The 21,654-nt window shown below is 40.9% G+C and overlaps 2 protein-coding genes across 4 annotated transcripts in view; one reads left to right on the forward strand and one right to left on the reverse strand.

Moving 5' to 3' along the window:
- FAT3 (FAT atypical cadherin 3) overlaps nucleotides 1–21,654 on the forward strand; it is a gene marked incomplete at both ends in the record, with an annotated part of 518,093 nt that overhangs the window by 99,099 nt on the left and 397,340 nt on the right. The gene's annotated exons all lie outside the window — the stretch shown is intronic.
- Nucleotides 20,543–21,221, reverse strand: LOC307108875 (ubiquitin-conjugating enzyme E2 D3-like; the record flags this gene model as incomplete). The annotated part of the gene is made up of 1 exon (XM_079787138.1): nucleotides 20,543–21,221. Exon 1 carries the CDS (start codon nucleotides 20,981–20,983, stop codon nucleotides 20,543–20,545), a length of 441 nt encoding a protein of 146 aa, XP_079643264.1. The 5' UTR covers nucleotides 20,984–21,221.

Genomic DNA, 21,654 nt, shown 5'->3' on the forward strand with positions numbered 1-21,654 from the left:
AGTGCACATCATAGCAACCGGTTGTTCGGTTGTTCCACCATTCAGTCTATTTGCATATTAGCCTTCTATTATATAGGATTTATTTATTTATCTATCTATCTATTTTAACCCTCACAGGAGGATATGTTTATTTATTTAGAGAGAGGAAGGGAGAGAGAGAGAAACATTGATCAGTTGCCTCCTGCACACATCCAGACCCCATCCAGGGTAGCTAGAAACAGCCACATGGCAAAACTGTGGACACCTGATGAGAAGTGTCAGTGCACTAGGTGAGATGGGGAGAGAATGCCATGCAGAGGATGCAGTGTGGTGAAGAGCCAAGTTATTAAAAAAGGGAGTGGCAAATGGGACAGGAGGTGGTAGAGGAGGGGAGGCACCCAAGGGGCTGGAATAGGGGGCAGGGGCCAGAATAGGATGGCCTCTGAAGGTTAAGGTCAGAAGTCTAAATAGGGGTGATGGAGTTTAGAAGTCCTCTCCTCTAAGAGACTTTCTCTCTCTCCACCCTGATGCACCCACAGCTTCACACTACTAGTATAGTAAGTGCTTGGTTACATTTTTTGAAACCCCTTTAGCCTGAAAACTCCACAAGGGTAAGGAATGTGTCTTGACTGTTCATTTGTATTCCCTGTGTCAAGCATGGTGGTTTATTGTGACATAAACTAACCCTTAGTGTCCAAGAAGACATGCTGGTAGCAGACATCAACCTGGTTGAGAAAAGCAGGGAGTACCTTGATGATATTACCCCTTTGGGAATGAGAGTAGCAATATGCCCTAAAAGATAATTTATGACTCCAGAAAGCTCTTTGCTGTATCCTCTGGGAGTCTAAGGACCAGAATCCCATACTGTGAACACATGTTTTTATATTATTTACTAGCGGCCTGGTACATGAATTCATGCACAGGTGGGGTCCCTCTGGGTGGCCTGCAGGAATCGGGCCGAAACCTGCAGTCCAACGCCGCCTGCAGCTCCTACCTGCCACTCCCACTCATCCCGGCCCCGCTGTGTCTGCCGTGGGCTGGTGCCCAATCAGTCCCAATTGGGAGAGGCTTGCGCTGCTGCAGCAGCGCTCGCCAGCCATGTGCCCTGCATCTGGTGCTCTCCCAAGGGGAGCGGCCTGTGGGATCTGGCTGAAATCCACTCTCCGACATCCCCTGAGGGGTCCCAATTGTGAGAGGGTACTGGCCAGGCTGAGGGACCCCACCAATGCACAACCGGGCCAGGGAGGGACCACAGGAGGGCTCTAGGGTGTATCCGGCCCATCTCGCTCAGTCCTGATCAGCCGGACCTCAGCAGCAAGCTAACCTACCAGTCGGAACATCTGCCCCCTAGTGGTCAGTGCATGTCATAGCGAGCGGCTGAGCAGCCTAAGCATATCATTAGCATATTACACTTTGATTGGTTGTTTGGTTGTTCTGCCGTTCGGTCTATTTGCATATCACTCTTCTATTATATAGGATGTTTCTTTTAGTTCATTCATTCTCTTTCCCTTGGTTTATAAAGAAAATACTTGCTCATCTTAGTTGTTAGGATTTCATCTGCAGGGATAAGTCATCATCCTCCTGTGTTTAGAAATAGCTGAGGAAGGCAGAAACAAAGTGAACAAACACTGAAGGAAAGAGAGAACCTAGGGAAAGTGGAGGACCACTTAGAGAACTTCCACAAAGCGCTGTTTTCTCCCTGTTTATTCTCTGAGAAAACCTGGGAGGCTTTGTGCATGTATTACCCAGAGTCATTTCTTTGCTCCATGCTGATGAGTTCAAAATCTAAATTATTAATTAGCTTTCAGGTTTTAACACCCTGATGCAATGGCTGATTATCTTTGTTCAAGCTTTTTATTAAGACTTGTGTTTTATAGCCAAGATGCAGAAATAACTAAAGTGTCTATTAATGATGGACAAATAATAATGGATGAAGAAAATGTGAAATATATATATATATATATATATATATATGAAATATATATGAAATATATATCCTGTAATGGAATATTGTTAATCTATAAAAAATGAATGAAACCCTGCCATTTACAAAAATATGGATGAATCTTAAGGACATTATGCTAAGTGAAATGACTCAGACAGAGAAGGACAAAAACTGTATGATCTCATTTATATATTGAATCTAAAAATGTCCAAACTCATAGACACATAGAGTAGATTGGTGGTTTCCAGGGTTCTGGGGTGTGGGGGAAATGGGGAGATGTTGGTCAAATGATGCAAACTTCCAGTTATAAAATGAATAAGTTATGGGGATCTTATATATAACATGGTGACCATAGTTAACAATACTGTGTACTGGAAACTTGCTAAGTTCTCACCACACACATAACTATGTAAAGTGATGACCATTTTAACTAAACTTATGGTAATCACTTCACAATATATACGTATATCAAATCATCATGTTATACACATTAAACTTACACGTTATATGTTAATTATACCTCAGCAAAGCTAGGAGAAAAATTAATTGCTTTAGGAATTGGAATTCCAACAAAACGTAAGAGGTTAAAAGAGTGTTTGTCTTATTCGCTGGCCAAACAGAACTTCCAACACCTCATTATCTCTTTTGACCACTTGGCACCTACTCTGCCCTTTATTTTTGCCTTCCACAAGCACAGGTTGCTGTCTGCTATGGGCTGGGAACTGTGCTAAGCACCAAGATCCTCAAGTCCATGGCCAGCATCCGATGGCTTTGTTCTCGCTGGTTTGTGGGTGACAGAAGGTGGTTTGCTGTGCTTTGGAAGCACAGTAGAGTGAGAAGTTTATTTTTCGTGCATATTCTGCGAAGCTTCCTAGAGGAGCCAATATCTGTGCCAGCACTTAAAAGATGCCTACCAGATGTGTAAGGCTAACCACATTTATCTACCTTGTGGTAAGTATAGTCTCTGGAATGCTCTCAGTTTATACCAGCCTTTTCTGAGCATTCTTTTGAAAATTATTGAATCATTGGTATGTTTATTGGGAGATAATGTAGCACAATGGTTCCAGAACAAAACAACCTATGTACAAATTCCAGCTCCGCCAGCCAACAACATGTGTAACCTTGGGGAGGGCTCTGAATGCCTCCAAAGTTATAAAATGGGGATACTATTAGAAGTACCTTATAGAATTCCTGTGAAAAGCAATGAAATGGTCCGTGTAAAGCACTTCGTGTAGTAATTGGCAATTAATAAGTGTTCAATAAATGGCAGCTATTTTTATTAGCGTCAGAATTGACTTGGGGAGTTTGTTAAAAAATACCAGCTCTTGGTTCCCGCTGAGACTTACTCAACCAGCTTTTCCAGGTAATTTCCAGAATCTGTGTTTTTCACAGGCACCCTCGTTTCTTCTTTTTTTTATTATTGATTTTTTACAGAGAGGAAGGGAGAGGGAGAAGGATAGAGAGTTGGAAACATCAATGAGAGAGAAACATCGATTCAGCTGCCTCCTTGCACACTCCCTACTGGGGATGCGCCCACAACCAAGGTACATGCCCTTGACCGGAATCGAACCTGGGACCCTTCAGTCTACAGGCCGACGCTCTATCCACTGAGCCAAACTGGTTAGGGCATCCCCATTTATTCTTACACAGGTACTCGGGCACCCATGTCTTTACTGGGGCTTGTCAACTGCAGAACAGCAAAGGGTAAATGACTGGACTTTACAGGTAGAAAAACATGCCTCTGGATTTCAGTTCTCAGCCCATTCCTGTCTCTCTAACTTTGGGTAATTCCCTAAACACACCGGCCCTCTGTTTCGTAACTTATACAATAGAAATAAAACCATCTAAGGTTTTGGTTAAACTACATGAATGTGGTGAACCATAAATGCCTAACACTTGGTGCTTAGCACATAGTAAGTGCTTAAAGCTTGGCTGCTGGTCCCATGCGTGTGTGCTACCCACCGTGTTAGAAGCTGGGGATATGAAGACAGTATTCGTCTTCACGTTTACAGTGTTTTAACGAAGGATGGCACCCAGCACAGCCATTTGAAGGGCCCAATAATTTGAACGGCATTTAACGATCAACTAGTCTCATCGGATGAATTTATTATCACTCCTTTACCGTTCCCTGCAGGTGGCGATCATCTAAATGGTACACAACTCTGGCACAAGTGCTCTCTGGTGTAGCAATCCAATTGTGTGCATTCTAATTATTTGTCCTTGCCATATAGACCCCTCTGGGTTTCTGCAGAGTAAGTCTCATCCTTGATTGAAGTTGCCATCTTGAAATATCTGAAGGCAGATGTCATATTCTCCCTTCCTTTAATTTTCCACGTCAGCATCCCCAACTCTCCAGTTCTTTCTCATATAGGAATTGCAGGGCTTCCCCCATGCCTACGTTCTGCTCCCGTTAGCAGGGTTACCTTCGGCCATAAGAGAAGCTAAGGGAACACCTATCATGACATGGATGCCTCTGCAGAAGAGCACGTAGGGCCTTTTAGAAGGCCTGTATGGCAACAGTTTCTCATTTGAAATAATACCGTTGCAACTGACAGTCATGGCTGGACCTGTAATTGTGATGTGGATGGATTCGGTCATTGTGGAAGAACATTGAAAAGCTGAATAGGAAAAATAAGTGCTTCTGAATAGTTCTTAGAATACCCCTGAGCTGTAATCTAAGGCTTCCATTTCTGTTTAAAATTATTTCTTTGGGATGTTGAAACTATCTCTGGCATATAAAGGTCGTCTGACTTCGCTGTGCTCCTAACAAATAAAAATGCTCCGGGACCTGTTTGAGAGGACAATGTCATTTAAACCCTGAGAGCTAATGAGAAGGCCAAAGCATACATGCGATTAGCTTTGTCATCTTTTTGTCTGCAGATCATAGACCTTGCATTTTAATTTACTATACATAATGCTTTCCTAATGAGTTCCAGTGGATGGCCATTGAAACATGCTGGAGCAGCTGCCAACGTGATTATGGGGGGAGGGAATAAGGGGGGGACATTTATTTGATTTAGGTGATATGCAGTTAGGGTGACTAATATTTGCAGCCAGGGTACAATAACGGCAAGGGAAAAAAATCTTCAGTATTACTGTGGACAGGAGAAAGGTGCTAAATCAATTTATTTTTCCTGTACGTGTGAAAACTACTAATTGCAAGCTAATGGAATTGCATTTTAAATGTTGAGTGCCTTGCTAGGCTCCAGTTTTGCTTTATGCCAGAAAGTTCATATTAAGCCAATGCAATTATCAGGATTATTTTTAAAGTGAAAATTGAATTGAGGCTTCCTAGTACTGATTTTGACTGTGTTATAAAAGCACTACTTTAAAAAAAAATAAATTGTTGGTGGAGGAGGGAGAAAAGATTGGAGATAATTCCTAAGGGTAAAATGTGAACATCACAGATTTAGTCTTCACCATAATCACAGTCACTAGGTACAGGGCTATAGAGTTAATAAGCATTGAAAAGCACTTTCATAAATATCGCATCATTTAATTCTGTTAAAAATTTTATATAGGAGTTATTAATTTTCTTGTCTTTCATATGAAAACACTGAGGATTTAATAGCTTAATCAATTTATCCAAGGTAGGGATGATCAAATCAACAGGGATTTGAACTCTGACTCTGACTTTCACTTCATTTTTAGGGATAATAATACCTGTCCTTGAAACACTGTTGTCTCAGTCAAGTCATGTTATGAAAATGTTTATTAAATTGTAAAGTACTATCTCTATGGATATACAGTGTAATTATTACAATTATTAATTATACAGTGAAACCAGAGGTTGGGAAAGGAAAATGGAAAGCAAGCAATTAAAAACCTAAAATTGAGGTGTGTAGATAAGAAGAAAATGGTTCCCAGATGTTGGATTCATAGAGTTTTATCTCTTGGTTCTGCACTCAGCATCTTCGATGTGTCCCCATTGTCCCTGTTCACTTGGTCTGCCAAGGTGCCGCATCTTTGCCTCCTTTGCTGATGTCTTTTGACATGTAATTTTCCTCTACACACACACACACACACACACACTCACATACTCATTAGGTGCCACCCTTGAGTTACTGTTTTGCTTCTTCTAGTAAAACTTCCTTTCCTTGGGTTAATCAGAAAGAGTCATGATCCCAGCTTCGATTCTTACTATGTAAAGATCTAGACTTACCATGACCTCACTCTCCAATCCTCAGTGCCTGCACCTCTTGCCCTGTGTATGATTTGGTTCGTCCTGTCTGTGTTTGTCCGGGGCTCACTTGAGTCCAGCCTTTGTTCCTCGGTGTTGGTCTATTGCCCATTGCCAGTTGCTTCAGGCTGTGTTTGCATCAGGTGCCCAGAAGGAACTACTCATTGGAATCACCGTGTCATTGAGGGCCGACCTTACCACAGTGCCCTCTAATCTGGAGGCAACAGTATTGCCATTTTTTTTAAAAATTCTTGCCTGAGAGTTCACTGTTTCTCTAACCTAGGATGGCAGCACTAACTTGTTTGCTAGTTGAAGACAGGAAAATACAAATATTAACACAAGTCCATTGTCTCGCATCAAAACCCTTGGGGCCAGATGTGTTTCAGAATTTAGAATTCTCGAGGATTTTTGAAAGGCAATAGAGAGGGGGCATATACTGTAACATATGCATAACATCCTCAGCAGGGTCTAGGGCAATAGCTTGTAATCAAATACTTTAGTATTTCAGTGGCAAAACATATGGAGAGTCACACTGGTGGGCCGAGTATAATAACCTCACTTTGAGCCAGGTTGGGTGTAATCATTAAATTATTTCTGGTTACATCAGGTTTTGCAGTGAAATGAGTTTTCAGGGCGTTGGGGATGTTAGAGCTGTGGAGAGATCAGGAACTGCAGCCCTGTAATAAGGCAAGGATCACTGTGTAAAGTAACTGTGTGCCACAGGCCTTGTTACAGAAATCCAACTCTCCATTCTCTGGTTAGACAGCAGTACATATTTTCTTATAATAAGACTAGTAGCCCGTTTGCACGAAGATTTGTGCAATAGACCTTCATTCACCTGGCTGCCTGCACCAGTTTTCTGCCGGCACCGGGGACCCAGGCCTTGGCTGTGGCCACCGCCTTCTGCCTTTTTCAGGGTCGGGGCTTGGCCCCGGGCGGTGGCCTTGGGCTCGGCCGCACCCAGTGTCCCTGCTAAGGATCGCAGGAGCCGACCCACAGTGGTTTCCTGCAATCGGTGCAGGCTCCCCGCTGGTGCCCGAGGCTTTCCCGGCCTTGGGCTCCGCCACACCCCAAAGTCCCTGCAACGGTTTCCTGGTGGGCGTGGCTGGTGGGCGTGGCTTGGGCGTAGCGAAGGTACAGTCAATTTGCATATTTGTCTATTCTAAGGTAAGATGCACTGAATTTGAATATTGTTGGCTTAACATGGTGTTTTATAATCTTGACAGAAGCCTTAGAGAGCTCTGTCATGTAATTTTCCTCTTATCTTTTGTGAAAACACACACACACACACACACACACACCCTCACATGTCCACGCTCATTAAGTTCCCTTAAGTTACTGTCTTGCTTCTTCTATTAAAACTTCCCTTCCTTAAATATATACCCTTTCTTAAAGCATTCATAGTGCACTGGCTCACTATTTTCAGAAGAGAGGTGTAGCGTAATTTCTCCCTTTTTCCCTCTGGGAAACTGAGGTGGGTCATTGTAAAGGCAAACAACATTTGAAAGGTGTGTGTGTGTGTGTGTGTGTGTGTGTGTGTGTGTGTGTGTGTGTGTCTGTTGGGGGCGGGGGGGGGTGATTAGAGGCTTGGTGGCAATCTCTACAAGTAATTTTTCCTGCTGATCATTTCTTCTTCTAGGATGTGAGAAATGGCCAAATCACCAAGGTGTCTTGTTATCCTCAGGTCATTTTCAAATGTATTCCGAGTTTTAAAGCTGAATAGTAATTTTTCACCATGGTTTCATTGCCTGTGAGGGTCATAGCTTAACGAACCATAGGGCTGATCAAGGTCATTGTATATGTTAGGGATGATTAAAAGAGAAAAGGCAGACATGTGGGATCTTGATTGTTTCATTCAAAAACCCAAAATTGTTCAGGAACTCATAAATTAGCCCTGTTTAATGTTTATGAATATAATTAGGGAAAGATTGCTTCAAAGTAATAACTGTTATAAAAATGAGACCTTTTTAGAACCCTGATTTATAAAGCACTTATTTGCCTTCAAGAATTTTGGGGGCTGATTTATAAGCTGATTCGCCATCTGTCTCTTCTTGGCAAGACAAAGGAGAAATGGTTGGATACTATTTTAGGAGCTAGATTAAAATATTAATTGTATATTTTACATGGGCAAGAAGCAGGGAGAGCTAGCATTTTGCCTTTGTGGGTTACTCCTTTTTTATAAAGTATCTTTTAAATCATTCTAATTTGTGATTGTTTAAGATGAACAAATATACTTTAATGGAAAAAATATAGCTTGAAACCAAATTGTGTTGCTAGTAAGCTTCTAATCAAAGCTTTTAGAGTTTTATGTAATTTACATAGTGTAGCAGTTAAATATCTGGGATATGTTATCCAATGACACTCTAATTCCAAGTGCAGAAAAAACCACTGTATTCCTGAGATTAATGTTTTTCATTTATTGAGTGCCTCCAACATGCCACACGTAGTGTTTATTTTCATTATCTTTAAAGGTCTAATAACCATGCAAGGTTGATACTCTGATATTATTCCCATTCTTACGATGAGGATATTAAGGCTGAAGAGGTTGAGAAATGTGCCCAAGGTTTCACCCAGGTATAACTGAAGGATGCTCTCTGTCTTCTGTTCCAATATGTGCCCTTGATTCTTTCAAAATTCTGGAAAATTATAACCAAATGTTTCATAAAGTGAAGTCACTTATACCAGTGTTTCAGACCATCCAATGTTGGGGTCAAAGTGTTTTCAAATCTGTCTTCTCATTCTGAGTCGATGTCTTCTACTATCAACTACATTAAATCTACTTATTTTAAAACCCTCAGAATCCAGTTCTAGCTACGTTTTCTACTTAGATCTGGCTTGACTCTCCCTAAACTGTCCTGAAATGTAAGCATAGACACAGAAACCATATGCCCACTCCATGACTGGGGTACAAATTGCCTTTCTCATCCCTTGTCTGTTTGTCTTAATTGTCTCATCCATCTTACTTAGAATGGAAGTCCTTTGGGGAAACACCCAGCCCTGCTGTATATGGAACCCACCGAACTTTGGGGGCTATTATTTTCCATTAGGTGAGACAGCAGTGATCCAAGGGTGATCATCTTCTGTGGGCTTGGCTGAAATACCTGGCCTTGGGAATGGAAATCCTGCGTACATGAACACACGGGTCTTAATTTGTACCTTTTAATGTTCCTTGCAATCTGGTGCTGTTCAAAATTCTCTTTTAGATTAATTTTCCTCCTTATAGTCCAGTTCTGAAAGAGACTCCTCTCTATATTTATATGAATAACCTTTTAAAATGTTTAATATCCTTTATAGAAATTTTAGAAAAACATAGGAATAAAAAAAGAAAAGAAACTTCAGTTAACTACCAGTAATTGGTGTCATATTTTTCTTTGAGAGGATTTTGTAATCTTTTTTCAGTTAATATATTTTTGTATACATTAAGCATTCTTCTATAAATGTAGTTTTCATGTCTATATAGCAGTCTATTTTCTGGATATGCCAAGTTTTTTGTTGTTGTTGGGAAATTTAATATTTTTTCATTTTGTGGATATTAGTTAAGTATATTGGTTGTAATATTTGTTATTATAAACAATGCTTTGATGAGCAGCTTTGGAACCTAAATCTTTTTTGGGGGGCAGGGTGGTAAAGGTGGACTTTTTTTTTAATTGTTTAAAGTATTACATATGTCTTCTTTTTCCCCTATTGACCTCCCCCCGGCCACCCCCACCCTCTGGCACATGTCTTAAACCCCCCCTAGTGTCTGTGTCCATTGGTTATGCTTATATGCATGCATATAAGTCCTTTGGTTGGTCTCTTACCCCCTCCCGTACCCTCCCCTACCTTCCCTCTGAGGTTAGACAGTCTGTTCGATGCTTCTGTGTCTCTGTATCTACTTTTGTTCATCAGTTTATATTGTTCATTATATTTCACAAATGAGTGACATCATGTGATATTTAACTTTCTCTAACTGCCTTATTTTGCTTAGCATAATGCTCTCCAGGTCCATCCATGCTGTTGCTAATGGTAAGAGTTCTTTGTTTTTTACAGCAGAGTAGTATTCCATTGTGTAGATGTACCACAGTTTTTTAATCCACTCATCAGCTGATGGGCACTTAGGTTGTTTCCAAACTTAGCTATTGTAAATTGTGCTGCTATGAGCATAGGGGTGCATATGTCCTTTCTGATTTATTGGGATATAGTCCTAGAAGTGGGATCACTGGGTCAAATGGGAGTTCCATTTTTAATTTTATGAGGAAACTCCATACTGTTTTCCACAGTGGCTGCACCATTCTGCATTCCCACCAGCAGTGCACGAGGGAACCTAAATCTTTTAACCCACTTTTATTGCTTTCTTATTTTTATTTCATTGAAGTATAGTTATTGAGTGAAAGAGTCAGAACACTTTTAAAGGCCTTAATACATAGCGATAATATGTTGTTTATAAAGTTTTAAAACAAAGGATTAGTATCGACATGTAAAAAGAAATCATACCAATAAAATAGTCCCATAGAAAAATGGGTACATGTTCTTGACTAAGCATTTTACTGAAGAGTCCCCCAAGTGGTCAGTAAACATGAAAAGATGCTCACCTTCACTAGCAATCAGGGAAACAAATTAAAATAGCAGGAATCATTTCACACTCATCATTTGGCAAAAATTAAATTTGGCTCCAATCAAGTGGTTTTGAGGCTGTGAAGCAATAGGAACGCATGCACTGCTGGGAGGGTGTAAATTGTTTCAACACCTCGGTGGAACAATTCAACCATATTTAATAAAGGAGAGGTGAAAATGCACTTAGGATAATCATTACCAGAGAACATTCTTCGAAAAGTGCACAAAAGTTTGTTATACTTTTAGGGAACAACCTAAAAGCCTGTCTCTGGAGGAATGGGTAACATACTGCAGTCTGTTCATGCATTTGAATACTGTGTATCTGTGAAACAAATAAACAGGAGCACATTTGTCAGTAGAAATGAATTTTAAAAAATAGGCTGCTGAAGGGAAATGGAGGCTTCAAAAAAGCCTGCTTTTTGTATATATGTCTGTCATTTAAAGAATATTTAAAACACAGAACATTGCTATATATTATTTTTGGAGATATTCACATGGAGCAAATATATTAAAAAGCATGCACGAAAATGAGAAATTCGTGATAGTGATATATGGAGGGAAATGGAGGGGAAAGTCTATACAGGGTTTCAATTATATTTGTAAAGTTTTAGCTCTTAAGCTAAATAGAGCAGTACATAGTGAATATTATATTTATCCTCTACGATTTTTAGTGTTCTGAAATCTAAAAGAACAAATTTTACATCAACCGGCAGTGTGTTATTCATTCTTCCTACCTTTTCCAACCCTGACCACCCCATTTTTTATGGCAGTCCTATAACAGTGTCTCCACAGCTTAATTTTGAGTATTTTTTTCCTATCAGCCCTGATAGATTTGACCTGCCTGATACATCCACACTCTCTAGTTTAGTTTTCCTGTGAAAACCAAAAAGCATTTGGAAGATTGGCAAGAGTCAAGGTTATTTTCCAAGCAGTGGAACAGATTTTTCTTTGTAACAAACTACCTGACCCTTTTAGACTCCCACGTTGTTTCCAGTTAAGCTAATCACTCAAGTCAGTGCATGGTTTTGAGTATCTGACATGTGCAAAATGCAGTGTTTTGAGCCCTCAGTGCAACTAGATTTTCTCCGTAAAAACTGGGGTACTGACACCCTTTCAGATTCTGAAGCTGTTCGACAGTGTGACTGACGTGGCCTCCAGACTGCCTTCCAACCCCGCTTTGCTTCCCTTTATCCATTGGCCAGAGGAGTCTTTGTTAAACCGGCCAAAGGGGTCATTGTCAAGTCCTTCTACACCACTGCCAATGCTGCTTCAGGTAAACCTTTCCGAAGATGCCAGAGGATGTTCAGCTCCTTAGCTGAGCATTTGAGGCCTCCTCACCTAAGCTCTCCCACTTTCCTTCCCAGTTCCCACACCCTACAGGCCCAATTGTGGTTCTTAGAAGGCGGCTTGTTCTTCCATTCACCTTTGATTTCTAGGTTGTTCTTAAGCATTTCTAGAATTTTCTTATCCTTTATTTGCTTGGCACACCTCACTTTCCTTTAAGACTTTAGCGTACATGTAAATTCCCACGGAAAGTCTTCCCTGAGCTTCTCAGTCTCTCCCGTGGGCCCCTGAGTCCCTGTGCATATCGCTATCAGCACACGTTGGCCCTGACTGTGGCTCTTAGTGTGTGTATCTATCTCCCTAATTAGGCTTATAAGCTTCTTACAGCCAGACGATGTTCTTCACGTTTATATACTTAATTGGCACAGTACTAGCGCAGGTACTCAGTAAATGTTTGTGAACTTAATTGGAATTAGAAATAATCTCTGTTTGTATGGTAGAATGACATGCAGCCCTCCCCCCACACGAGGGGGAGAGAGAGAGAGAATGAATATGAACGTCAGCCACTTTTTTGTTATATTTTCACTCCTATCTTTTGCATTTAATTTTTTTCCTTACAATTTTGAAATTGAAATTATATCCATTTATTTGTAGTATTGGAACACCTGCCAATTTAACGTCTCCTGTACATTTAGTAAGCGTATCTTTGATTATTTCGTCTTTGGTATCAATACAGACAGAAGTAAGTTGCATTTTAGGGCTTTATTCCTGTGAAAAACATGGTGAATCTCTCTAAGGGTTTCTCAGACATTTGCTTTCCTCAGGTTTGCATTGAAGTTAAATATTAATTTCTAAAGCTGGGGTCCCAGTTATCATGAGTATTATGCCTCATACTGGAAATAAGCGGACTTGGGTCAGCAAGTCCTTTCACAGAGAAAACACCGTGGAACATAGGAACTGGTAAGAAACATGGAATGTTCTTTTCCCATCGATAAAACAAAATGCCATTCCTGCAGTCCTAGTCCGGAATGATTGGAGTTCTTTGTGGGCCTTATGTGTAGAAACACTATTAACCAAGTGACCTGCTCAGGCACCCATGGGAATGTTGCGGTCCACTGTTACTTAAGCCTGTGGTCAGGACAATCTGCTGCCAGCGTGCTCGTGGGCCTGGTCATCACACACATCGCGTGGATGTCTTGTTGTTAGGGAACGTGAAATTGACCTGGAGAATGGAACTTTTCGTGGTCAAAAGATAAATGAGCAGCCTTGTCTGTTCTTCGGGATGAGAGTTCTTTCTGGACGGTCCCAGTGGTCTCTTATGAACCTTGCAGGAGGCTCACTCCTGTGGTTGTTCCCAACACAAGTGTGGTGGCATTTTGCATAATGGGGATCTCCTTGGCCTGCTAATAGGCTATAGTAACTTCTTTACTAATGACGAGTGGTTATGCCAATGAAACGTTTCTTTACCGGAAATTTATGACCAGGAAGAGATACAGAAAAGGAGATATACAAATATGTTCCCCCAAAATAGCATGAAGAATAGATTTGAACTCCTATAAAACCTTGAGCCACTACAGCCAATTGAATTATGGGCTTGGGAATGGTAGGGTCAGCACAGAATCTACCTTCATTGGTAAGAATTCATGTATTGAATGTGTTCTATGTGCTGGGAGTAAGAGGGATGGATCCGATAGATGTCATCGCTGCCCTCCAGGTTCTTAAGGTGCAGTGTGGCAGGGGAAAGAGGCCTGAGACAATGAACCAGAGGGTGATGAGGGTCTCCGTGAGAAGAGGAGACGCTGGGATCCCACAACAGGATGACTATAATAGACTAGGGGCCCAAGGAAGGCCTTCGGAGACAGAAAGCAAAGCAAAGCCTGAAGTTTGAGTATGAGTTACCAAGGGAGGAGATAGTGGGTTTTTTCCATTTAAATAATGCCAAGGTAAAGACTGATGATACCACATTGCTCCGAGGCTAGTGATAGAGTTAAGAAGCTGGAAGGTGGGGAAAAGACTGGAGATGCCAGAGCACGAGTTTTGCTGTCTTTATAGTCTGTCATCCCTCACTGATTCTATTTCCTGTCCGCTGTATTTAGAAAAATACAAGCAGTGATGTCATCGTGATGACCTGCATGGGGAAGGCCAAAGGGGAACATTGCCTTTCCTTGGTGTTTACTGGTCTTGGGTAATTCCATTCTCCATATCCTGCTTGATGTGGGTGGGTATTTTTATCACCATGGGTCTTGATTAAAGGTTATTTTTTGTTCATGTATGTCTCCCATTTTCATGGCAAGGCTGTGGAATGTGGAGATTGTGTCTCCTGTAGTTTTGGTGACACCACTCTTCCTCAGTTCTCCTGTCTCCTCAGAGATTCTGTGATTCTCTGCATTTTTTTATTATGCTGTTTTTCGTGACTGTTTTCAAGTCATTTCGCTCATCCTCTGGCAGAGAACTCCATAGATCAGTAGCACTGTGCTGGCTCTTTTGTTCAGGCTGTCTGTATTTTGCCCTTGGGTCACTGATGAAGAAAAGACATGGACATACCCTAGGATATTGCTCTAGACTGTTGTTATTCATTGTGGGAGCCCAGGGTCAGGGGGAAGGTGAACAGTTCAGAAAGGACATACATATACATGTGAAAAGATGGTTATATGCCCCCCTCCTGCCCCTCAAAAACACAAATCTTACAATTCTCACTCTTATGGGTGTAAGTTTTCAGTCCTAACTTTAAAAAATGCTAACATTATTTGTTGAAGGCAAAACAAAGAAACGAACCAAAAAACCCTTAGCAGAACAAAATGTAGGAGAATATTCCAAAATTTTAAAAGAGTAGAATCATCATAGTCAAATATAAATTTGTTTTTAGGGAGTCACCTCCATACAAATCTTTATGAAAAGGCTTTATTGAGAGAGCAGATCATGAAATCAAGTGAAAAGGAAGAAACTAAAGACCAGAGGTTACTATAGAGTGAAGGGGAAAGGTTAAGTGATTTATGAGAAAACCCAAGCAAGAGAGTGACTCCCTTTCAAAGTTCACATGTCTAATGGCAGCACCAGTCCGGCCAGCATTGAGTTAGTGTGAGTGTGTATGTAAGTGTTTATGAGCATATATGGGGATTGGACACGGTTTCAGAATGGGTGAGTATGCAGTAAAGGGGTGTCTATAAAACACTGAAAAGAAGACACATATCAAGAGGGTAGTCTTTAACTCAAGCATGTCAAACTCAAAGGCTAAGATGGGCCAGATAAACAAGGTTTAAGCTTATGTGGGCCACAAAAAAAAAAAAAAAAAAAAGCTTCAATTTTTATAGAAATGTAGGTTTATTTCAATAAAGACATGCTGAATAGAAAGGGCTGAAATAAATGAGTAATTGTTAACATGAAATAATAGAACATTTTAATAAAAATTAATATTTTTTCCTTGAACATTAACTTACCAGAAACTGAATAACTGCACAAATTAATAAGTGCAATGCAAATAAACCTATTTTTCTTGTTCTCTGAAAGCGAAATATTTCCTGTTGCACACACCAAACAAGTCAGTACAAGACTAATGATATGGCAATCGGCTGCTAAAATATTCGCTGCTAGTATTAGTGGAGGAAATGGTGCGCCTGCGCATAAGGTGCGTAAGGGACATGAATGCAACACGATTATATTAATCAGTAATTAGCCAATGTTGTAATTTGTTATTAATAATTGTGTATAGCAGGATATTGTAAAAATTAAGTTAAGAAATTTTTATTAAAACGTTTTTTATATACCATTATATTGGCTGGGCTGCAAAAATATTCATTGTGGGCCGCATGTGGCCCATGGGCCATGAGTTTGACATGCTTGCTTTAACTTGTTTTGGCTTTGGCTAGATCACCATCTTTTTGTTGAACCCCCCTGACAAGGTCAGCTGAAATCAAGCTGACCAGTTGGAAATGTCCAATTGATTATATCTCTCATTTGTGTAATCCAGTTTTAACACTATTCATAGAAGCCATCTAATAAGTACATTTGGGTCATAAAAAATGTACATCAAAGTCAAGTTTGCTTCTTTCCTCTATAGGCTATGGTCTTACTGTGGAGGTAGAAAGAGGGTTTGGAATTTTATGGGACTTTTCAGCAGAGCAGCATACACACCACACAGTCTGTACATATATGCATGCAGAAATGCACAAAACCAGAAAATGACATGAAATGCTGAAGAAAGTAGAGAGCAAATGATTTAGCAGTTCACATGTAGTGGCAGAGAGAGTGGCGGGGGGGCGGTTGCCTCCTATACATACTCGTACTGGGAATTAAACCTGCAACCTGGGTGTGTGCGCTGACCAGGCATTGAACTGGTAACCCTTCAGTGCATGGGATGTCACTCAACCAACTGAGCCACACTGGCCAGGCCAGCATAAAAGACATTTATATGCACTAACTCTATCAAAACACAGTAAGTAGTGAGCCCTGGAAGAATGTAAAGCTAACAACTGCCCTTTTGGAGCGCATAAGCTTTAAATAATAGGACACCTGAAGAGCGTGGCATGGTGGGAAACACAGGTGGAAGAAGGAAGCAAATGCCATTTACTAAAATTATCCAGGTATGAGTATACTGTGTTGGAGGATCAGGTTGAAGAAAGTGATTCAAAAGGGCTAAAAATGATTAAATTTGTTCTAGAAAATTGGAGGAAATTGCTTGTATCAAGTATATTTGCTGTGACTTTCTCCTCTACTTATTTATTTCTTCTGCTACCTTGACTACCATGTGAGGCCTAGTTTTGTATAACCAGTTATTTAATTCTGTTCAGACTACCAGCAGCCAAAGGTGGTAATATAAAATGTAAATGGTGTGCTTTAATTGCATTGAAAATTCCTCCATATGCCACCTTTTTGGTTTCTGAATACCTGATGGTGAAAATTCATTGATGAGCTTTATTAGTGAATCCAGAGGGACCATAATTGCTCTTTTATTTATTATTTTCAAATGAGACTGACATCTCTATTTACAATACTTTCCCACAGAAGAGAGTGGGGTTGTCTGTGGTAACGTGAGACTATTTGTTCTTTCTTTTTTTTTTTTTTTTTTTACTTTCTCACAGTTCTGGACACCATACATCCAAAATCAAGGTGTTGGCTTCTTCTTAGGGGCTTTTTTTTTTAAATTTCTTTATTGATTTAGGTATCACATATATTTGTTCTTTATAACAGATGACAATGTAGATTTCACTACTTGGGGGTCTCTGATGTAAAGTGTATTTTTGTCCACAGCCCCATGCTTACGTAGGTTGCAAATGCAGCATTCTAAAAATACAAACTGACAGGCTCCTAGGTTAGGGAATTGAATAAATAGGTACAAAACGAGGTAGGCAACCTAATCCCCCAAACTGAGTGTGCCTCTTCCCTCTTCTGGGTAAATTCTTGTACCTATCCTTTCGTAAAGCCTTGTTCTTATAGACATGTCTATACTTCAAATGTTCTACTGTGGTGTTCTTTCCCTAACCTTATTTATTCTCTCACCGAAAATCAGCAACTCTCTCACCCTTTATGTCTACATCTCCTCTAGTACTTAATGTGTGTTAGAGTACTTAGTGTTTGTCTTATGTTCAGGCTTGGCTGTGAGCTTCCTAAAGGCAGAAAATGTGTTATTCATCTTTGGAGCTCTTACACTTAACACAGCAGGTGTCTGACCCCGAGCAGATGCCCACTCAATGTATAGGGTTAAATTTGTTCAAGGTTCATGGAATTTTCCTATGTCTCTGTTAGAATATGAGATCAGATACTGGTAGACAGCTCAGGGGTAGCAAGTCATAATCAGCCTTGACCTTGGGTAACTTACAAGAGCATGCTCTGGGAGGTCTGTCAAAATGGCAGCATGGCTTGGGTCTGTGAGACGACGGGGCTCCTTAGAGGTCAGTAATACTGTCCATGGCAATAGCCTTCAGTGTAGAAGTCAGAAGGCCTTGTACATCTACGAGTAAGCCAGCAAGGCACATTACATTTCTGAAGTGTCCTTGGGGGAAATTACTGTGTAGAAAAGTTATTTAAGGTAGCTAGCTATAGGCTATGTGAGGCCAGGCAAACATTTTCAAAACAAAATGTTTTCCTAGTCCTGGAAAATACTAATGTCAGTATTCAAGATACATATTTCAAAGGAAACCTCTTGATGTGGTGACTGCATTCATCACCGTGACTCTCTTCATCTAGTTTTGATTCTAAAAACAACATCATTTTCCCAGTCACCCAGAATAGACATACTGGATTCTTCTTTTTTTTTCTCTCTCTCCATCTCTTTTTTAAAAATTGCTTCCCCGTTCCAGTCAAGATTCTGGCATATGTAAATGTAGTACTCCCTTCTTCCGACAGCCACATTAAAATTACAACTAAATTACAGAGCAATGATCATTCAGAACCACCTGCAGTGTAGCGGAACAGAAATCCTATAACTAAAGATATACAGAAGAAGCCATGTTGAGACTGGTAGGAGGCTCAGTGATGTAGAATGGACTGGTGCCTCACATACCTACATGTGGAGGTTAAAAATTGAGCCTAGATATCCCTAGGCTATGGAGGTCCCCCTTGAGGAGTCAGGGGTCCAAGCCCCACACTAGCCCCCAGGCTAGCGTTCCATTGCCAGGAACATAAGTCCCATAACTTGTGTCTGGGAAAACCAGCAAAGACTGTAGCTGAGTGAGAGGGAGGGCTGTTGGAGTCCCAGCCATTCCTCTTAAAAGACACACACACACACACACACACACACACACACACACACACGAACTCATTTGTTCTCAGCTGGGCCTTTCTTGGGCACCTCCAAGCCAAGCACAAGTAGCAGTTATCTGCAGATCGCTCTTTAGCTCATACTGGGTGGCCCTGGGCAAGGCACAGGCTGTGGCTGACCTTGACCTGCACCTCTCTGATGATTAGTGACGTTGAGCATCTTTTCATATGTCTATTGGCCATTAGTGGTTATCCTCTTTGGAAAGGGGTCTGTTCAGTTCCTTGGCCCATTTTTTAATTGGATTCTTTGTTTTTCTGGTGTTGAGTTTTATAAGCTCTTCCCAATTTTGGATATTAACCCCTTATCAGATGTATCACTGGCAAATATGTTCTCCCATTCAGTGAGTTGTCTTTTCATTTTGTTGATGGTTTCCTTTGCTGTGCAAGCTCTTTTTAGTTTGGTGTATTCCCATTTGTTTATTTTTCCTTTTGTTTCCCTTGCCCAAGGAGATATATCAGAAAAAAAATATTGCTATAAGAAATCTCTGAGATTTCACTGCCTCGGCTTTCTTCTAGGATTTTTGTGATATTGAATCTAACATTTAAATTTTTAATATATTTTGAGTTTATTCTTGTGTGTGGTGTAAGAAGGTGGTCTAGTTTCTTTCTTTTCTCGCATGTCTCTGTCAAATTTTCCCAACACCATTTGTTGAATAGTCTGTCTTTACCTCGTTGTATGTTTTGCCTCCTTTGTCAAATATAAATCAACGATAAAGGCTTGGGTTTATTTCTGGGCTCTCTATTCTGTGCCAGTGATCTATATGTCTGTTTTTATGCTAGTACCACGAAGCTTGGATTAATATGGCCTCTTGGTATAGTTTGATATCAGGTAGCATGATTCCTCCAACTTTGTTCTTCTTTCTCAAGATTGCTGTTGCTATCCAGGGTCTTTTGTGGTTTCATATGAAATTTTGGATTATTAGTTTTAGTTCTGTGAAAATGCCATTGGTATCTTGATAGGAATCGCATTAAATCCGTAGATTGCTTTGGGCAGTATGGACATTTTAATGATGTTAATTCTTCCTATCCATGAACACGGTATACACTTCCCCTTATTTGTATCTTCTGCAATAAAATACCTAGAAATAAATTTAACCAAGGATGTAACACACCTGTACTCAGAAAATTATAAAACACTGCGGAAGTAGAGTTTTTTAGACTTTTCTGCTTGTCTAAATTCCTTTTTATTGTAAAAGAATGATGAAAATTTACCTCTTGCTTTGTGGGGGATTTCTATGTCTGTTTTGATAGAACCCAGCTCTGGAACAGCAAAAGGAAGGCTTGAGCTTTATGATCTACTACGTGAGATCAAGACTTCTCACTCTGCAAGACACAGATACCACAACAGCTGTATGGCTTGGACAAGAGGAGGCAGCATGGAGGAGGGTAGAGGGGACTCTCCTCACAATTGAATGGGGAGGCAAAAGTCCTAATAATTTTGCCCTTTTAATTGTGTGGAGTGCTTAGAACTTCTAAGTATGCTTGAATAGATAATATTGTAACCAAAACGCAGGTTCAGCTGACTGCCACCAGAAAAGCCAAACTCATGAGACAAGTTCTGATGCAAAAGGAAGGAACTTTAGTTAGGTGCCCTGACCTGGGAGGATAGTGGACTCCTCTCTCAGAGACCATCCTGCGTCCTGCTTGAGCCCAGGGTTCCTATAGGAATAAGGAAGGGGTGGTGTGTTTTGTTTGTTTGTTTTGTTGTTTTGTTTTGTTTTGTTTTTTTTAAGAAAATAAAAAAGGAACAGTAACTTAAAGTTTATTCCAGCTACAATGCAGGTTATTCTGACTTTAAGGTAGCATCACATGGCATACTTCTGAGTCCATTCCTGAGATATTCTGTTGTACTTCTCTCTGTCTGTTTTATAGATCCGTGCAATCTCTGGCACTAGGGGGTCATCTGGGTCTGGATCACATAGCCGTGAACAAATGAGTAAAAGAACTTTAGAAATAGTTAATGCAGGAGACCACTGTGATCTTAGAATATCAAGACAAATGCTGCCATTACTGTTAATATTTGGATGATAAATTCTTGTAAATGCAACCTTAGGTGGTTTGAAGGGGTAGTCTGTAGGAAAATGAATTGTCACAAAGAATACAGCACCTTGATATGGGCTGTCATTAGGTCCCATAATTGTGGCTTCCCAATGAAACATATCATCCCCAACTGGACCTGCAGAACTTTGTGCTGGAGGGTCACGGGCCAAATCACGAAGTTCCCTGTTAATCCCTCTCAGTGCCATAGTCTGTGCTTTGTGCCTGGCCTCCCACTATCTCGGTGTGTGCTCAAAGGTCCGGCCAAAACTCTTGATTACCCCGGCAGCAGGGAAGGCTTGTCTCTTCCTCTCATAGGGGCTCTGCCAGACACAGGCACTGAGGGGCCGGGGCCTCCCTCCAGCTGCGGCCTCGGCCTCCTGCCCACACGGAAGCTGGGTGCCTCCCTGGCCCTACGGGGCTCCTGCATAGGACACAGAGACAAGATGTCCGCTCTGACGGAACTAGGGGGTGTTTCTTTTATTCCATTATATTGCTAGCATTTGGCATGCACTCGGTTTCTGTCCATTCATCTTTCTAGCTTTTTGGCCTGTTCAGTGTAAGAACCTTCTTACATCTGGTCAATGAAAGTGACACCCTGGTGCTTGCTCCTGACTGTCTAGGCCAGTGGTCGGCAAACTCATTAGTCAGCAGCGCCAAATATCAACAGTACAACGATGGAAATTTCTTTTGAGAGCCAAATTTTTTAAACTTAAACTTCTTCTAACGCCACTTCTTCAAAATAGACTCGCCCAGGCCGTGGTATTTTGTGGAAGAGCCACACTCAAGTGGCCAATGAGCCGCATGTGGCTCGCGAGCCGCAGTTTGCCGACCACGGGTCTAGGGTATCGGGCACTGCGAGAGGCGTGGGCTGCAGGCC

This window comes from Cnephaeus nilssonii (assembly GCF_951640355.1).
Source record: "Cnephaeus nilssonii genome assembly, chromosome: 13".
Lineage (NCBI taxonomy): Eukaryota > Metazoa > Chordata > Mammalia > Chiroptera > Vespertilionidae > Cnephaeus > Cnephaeus nilssonii.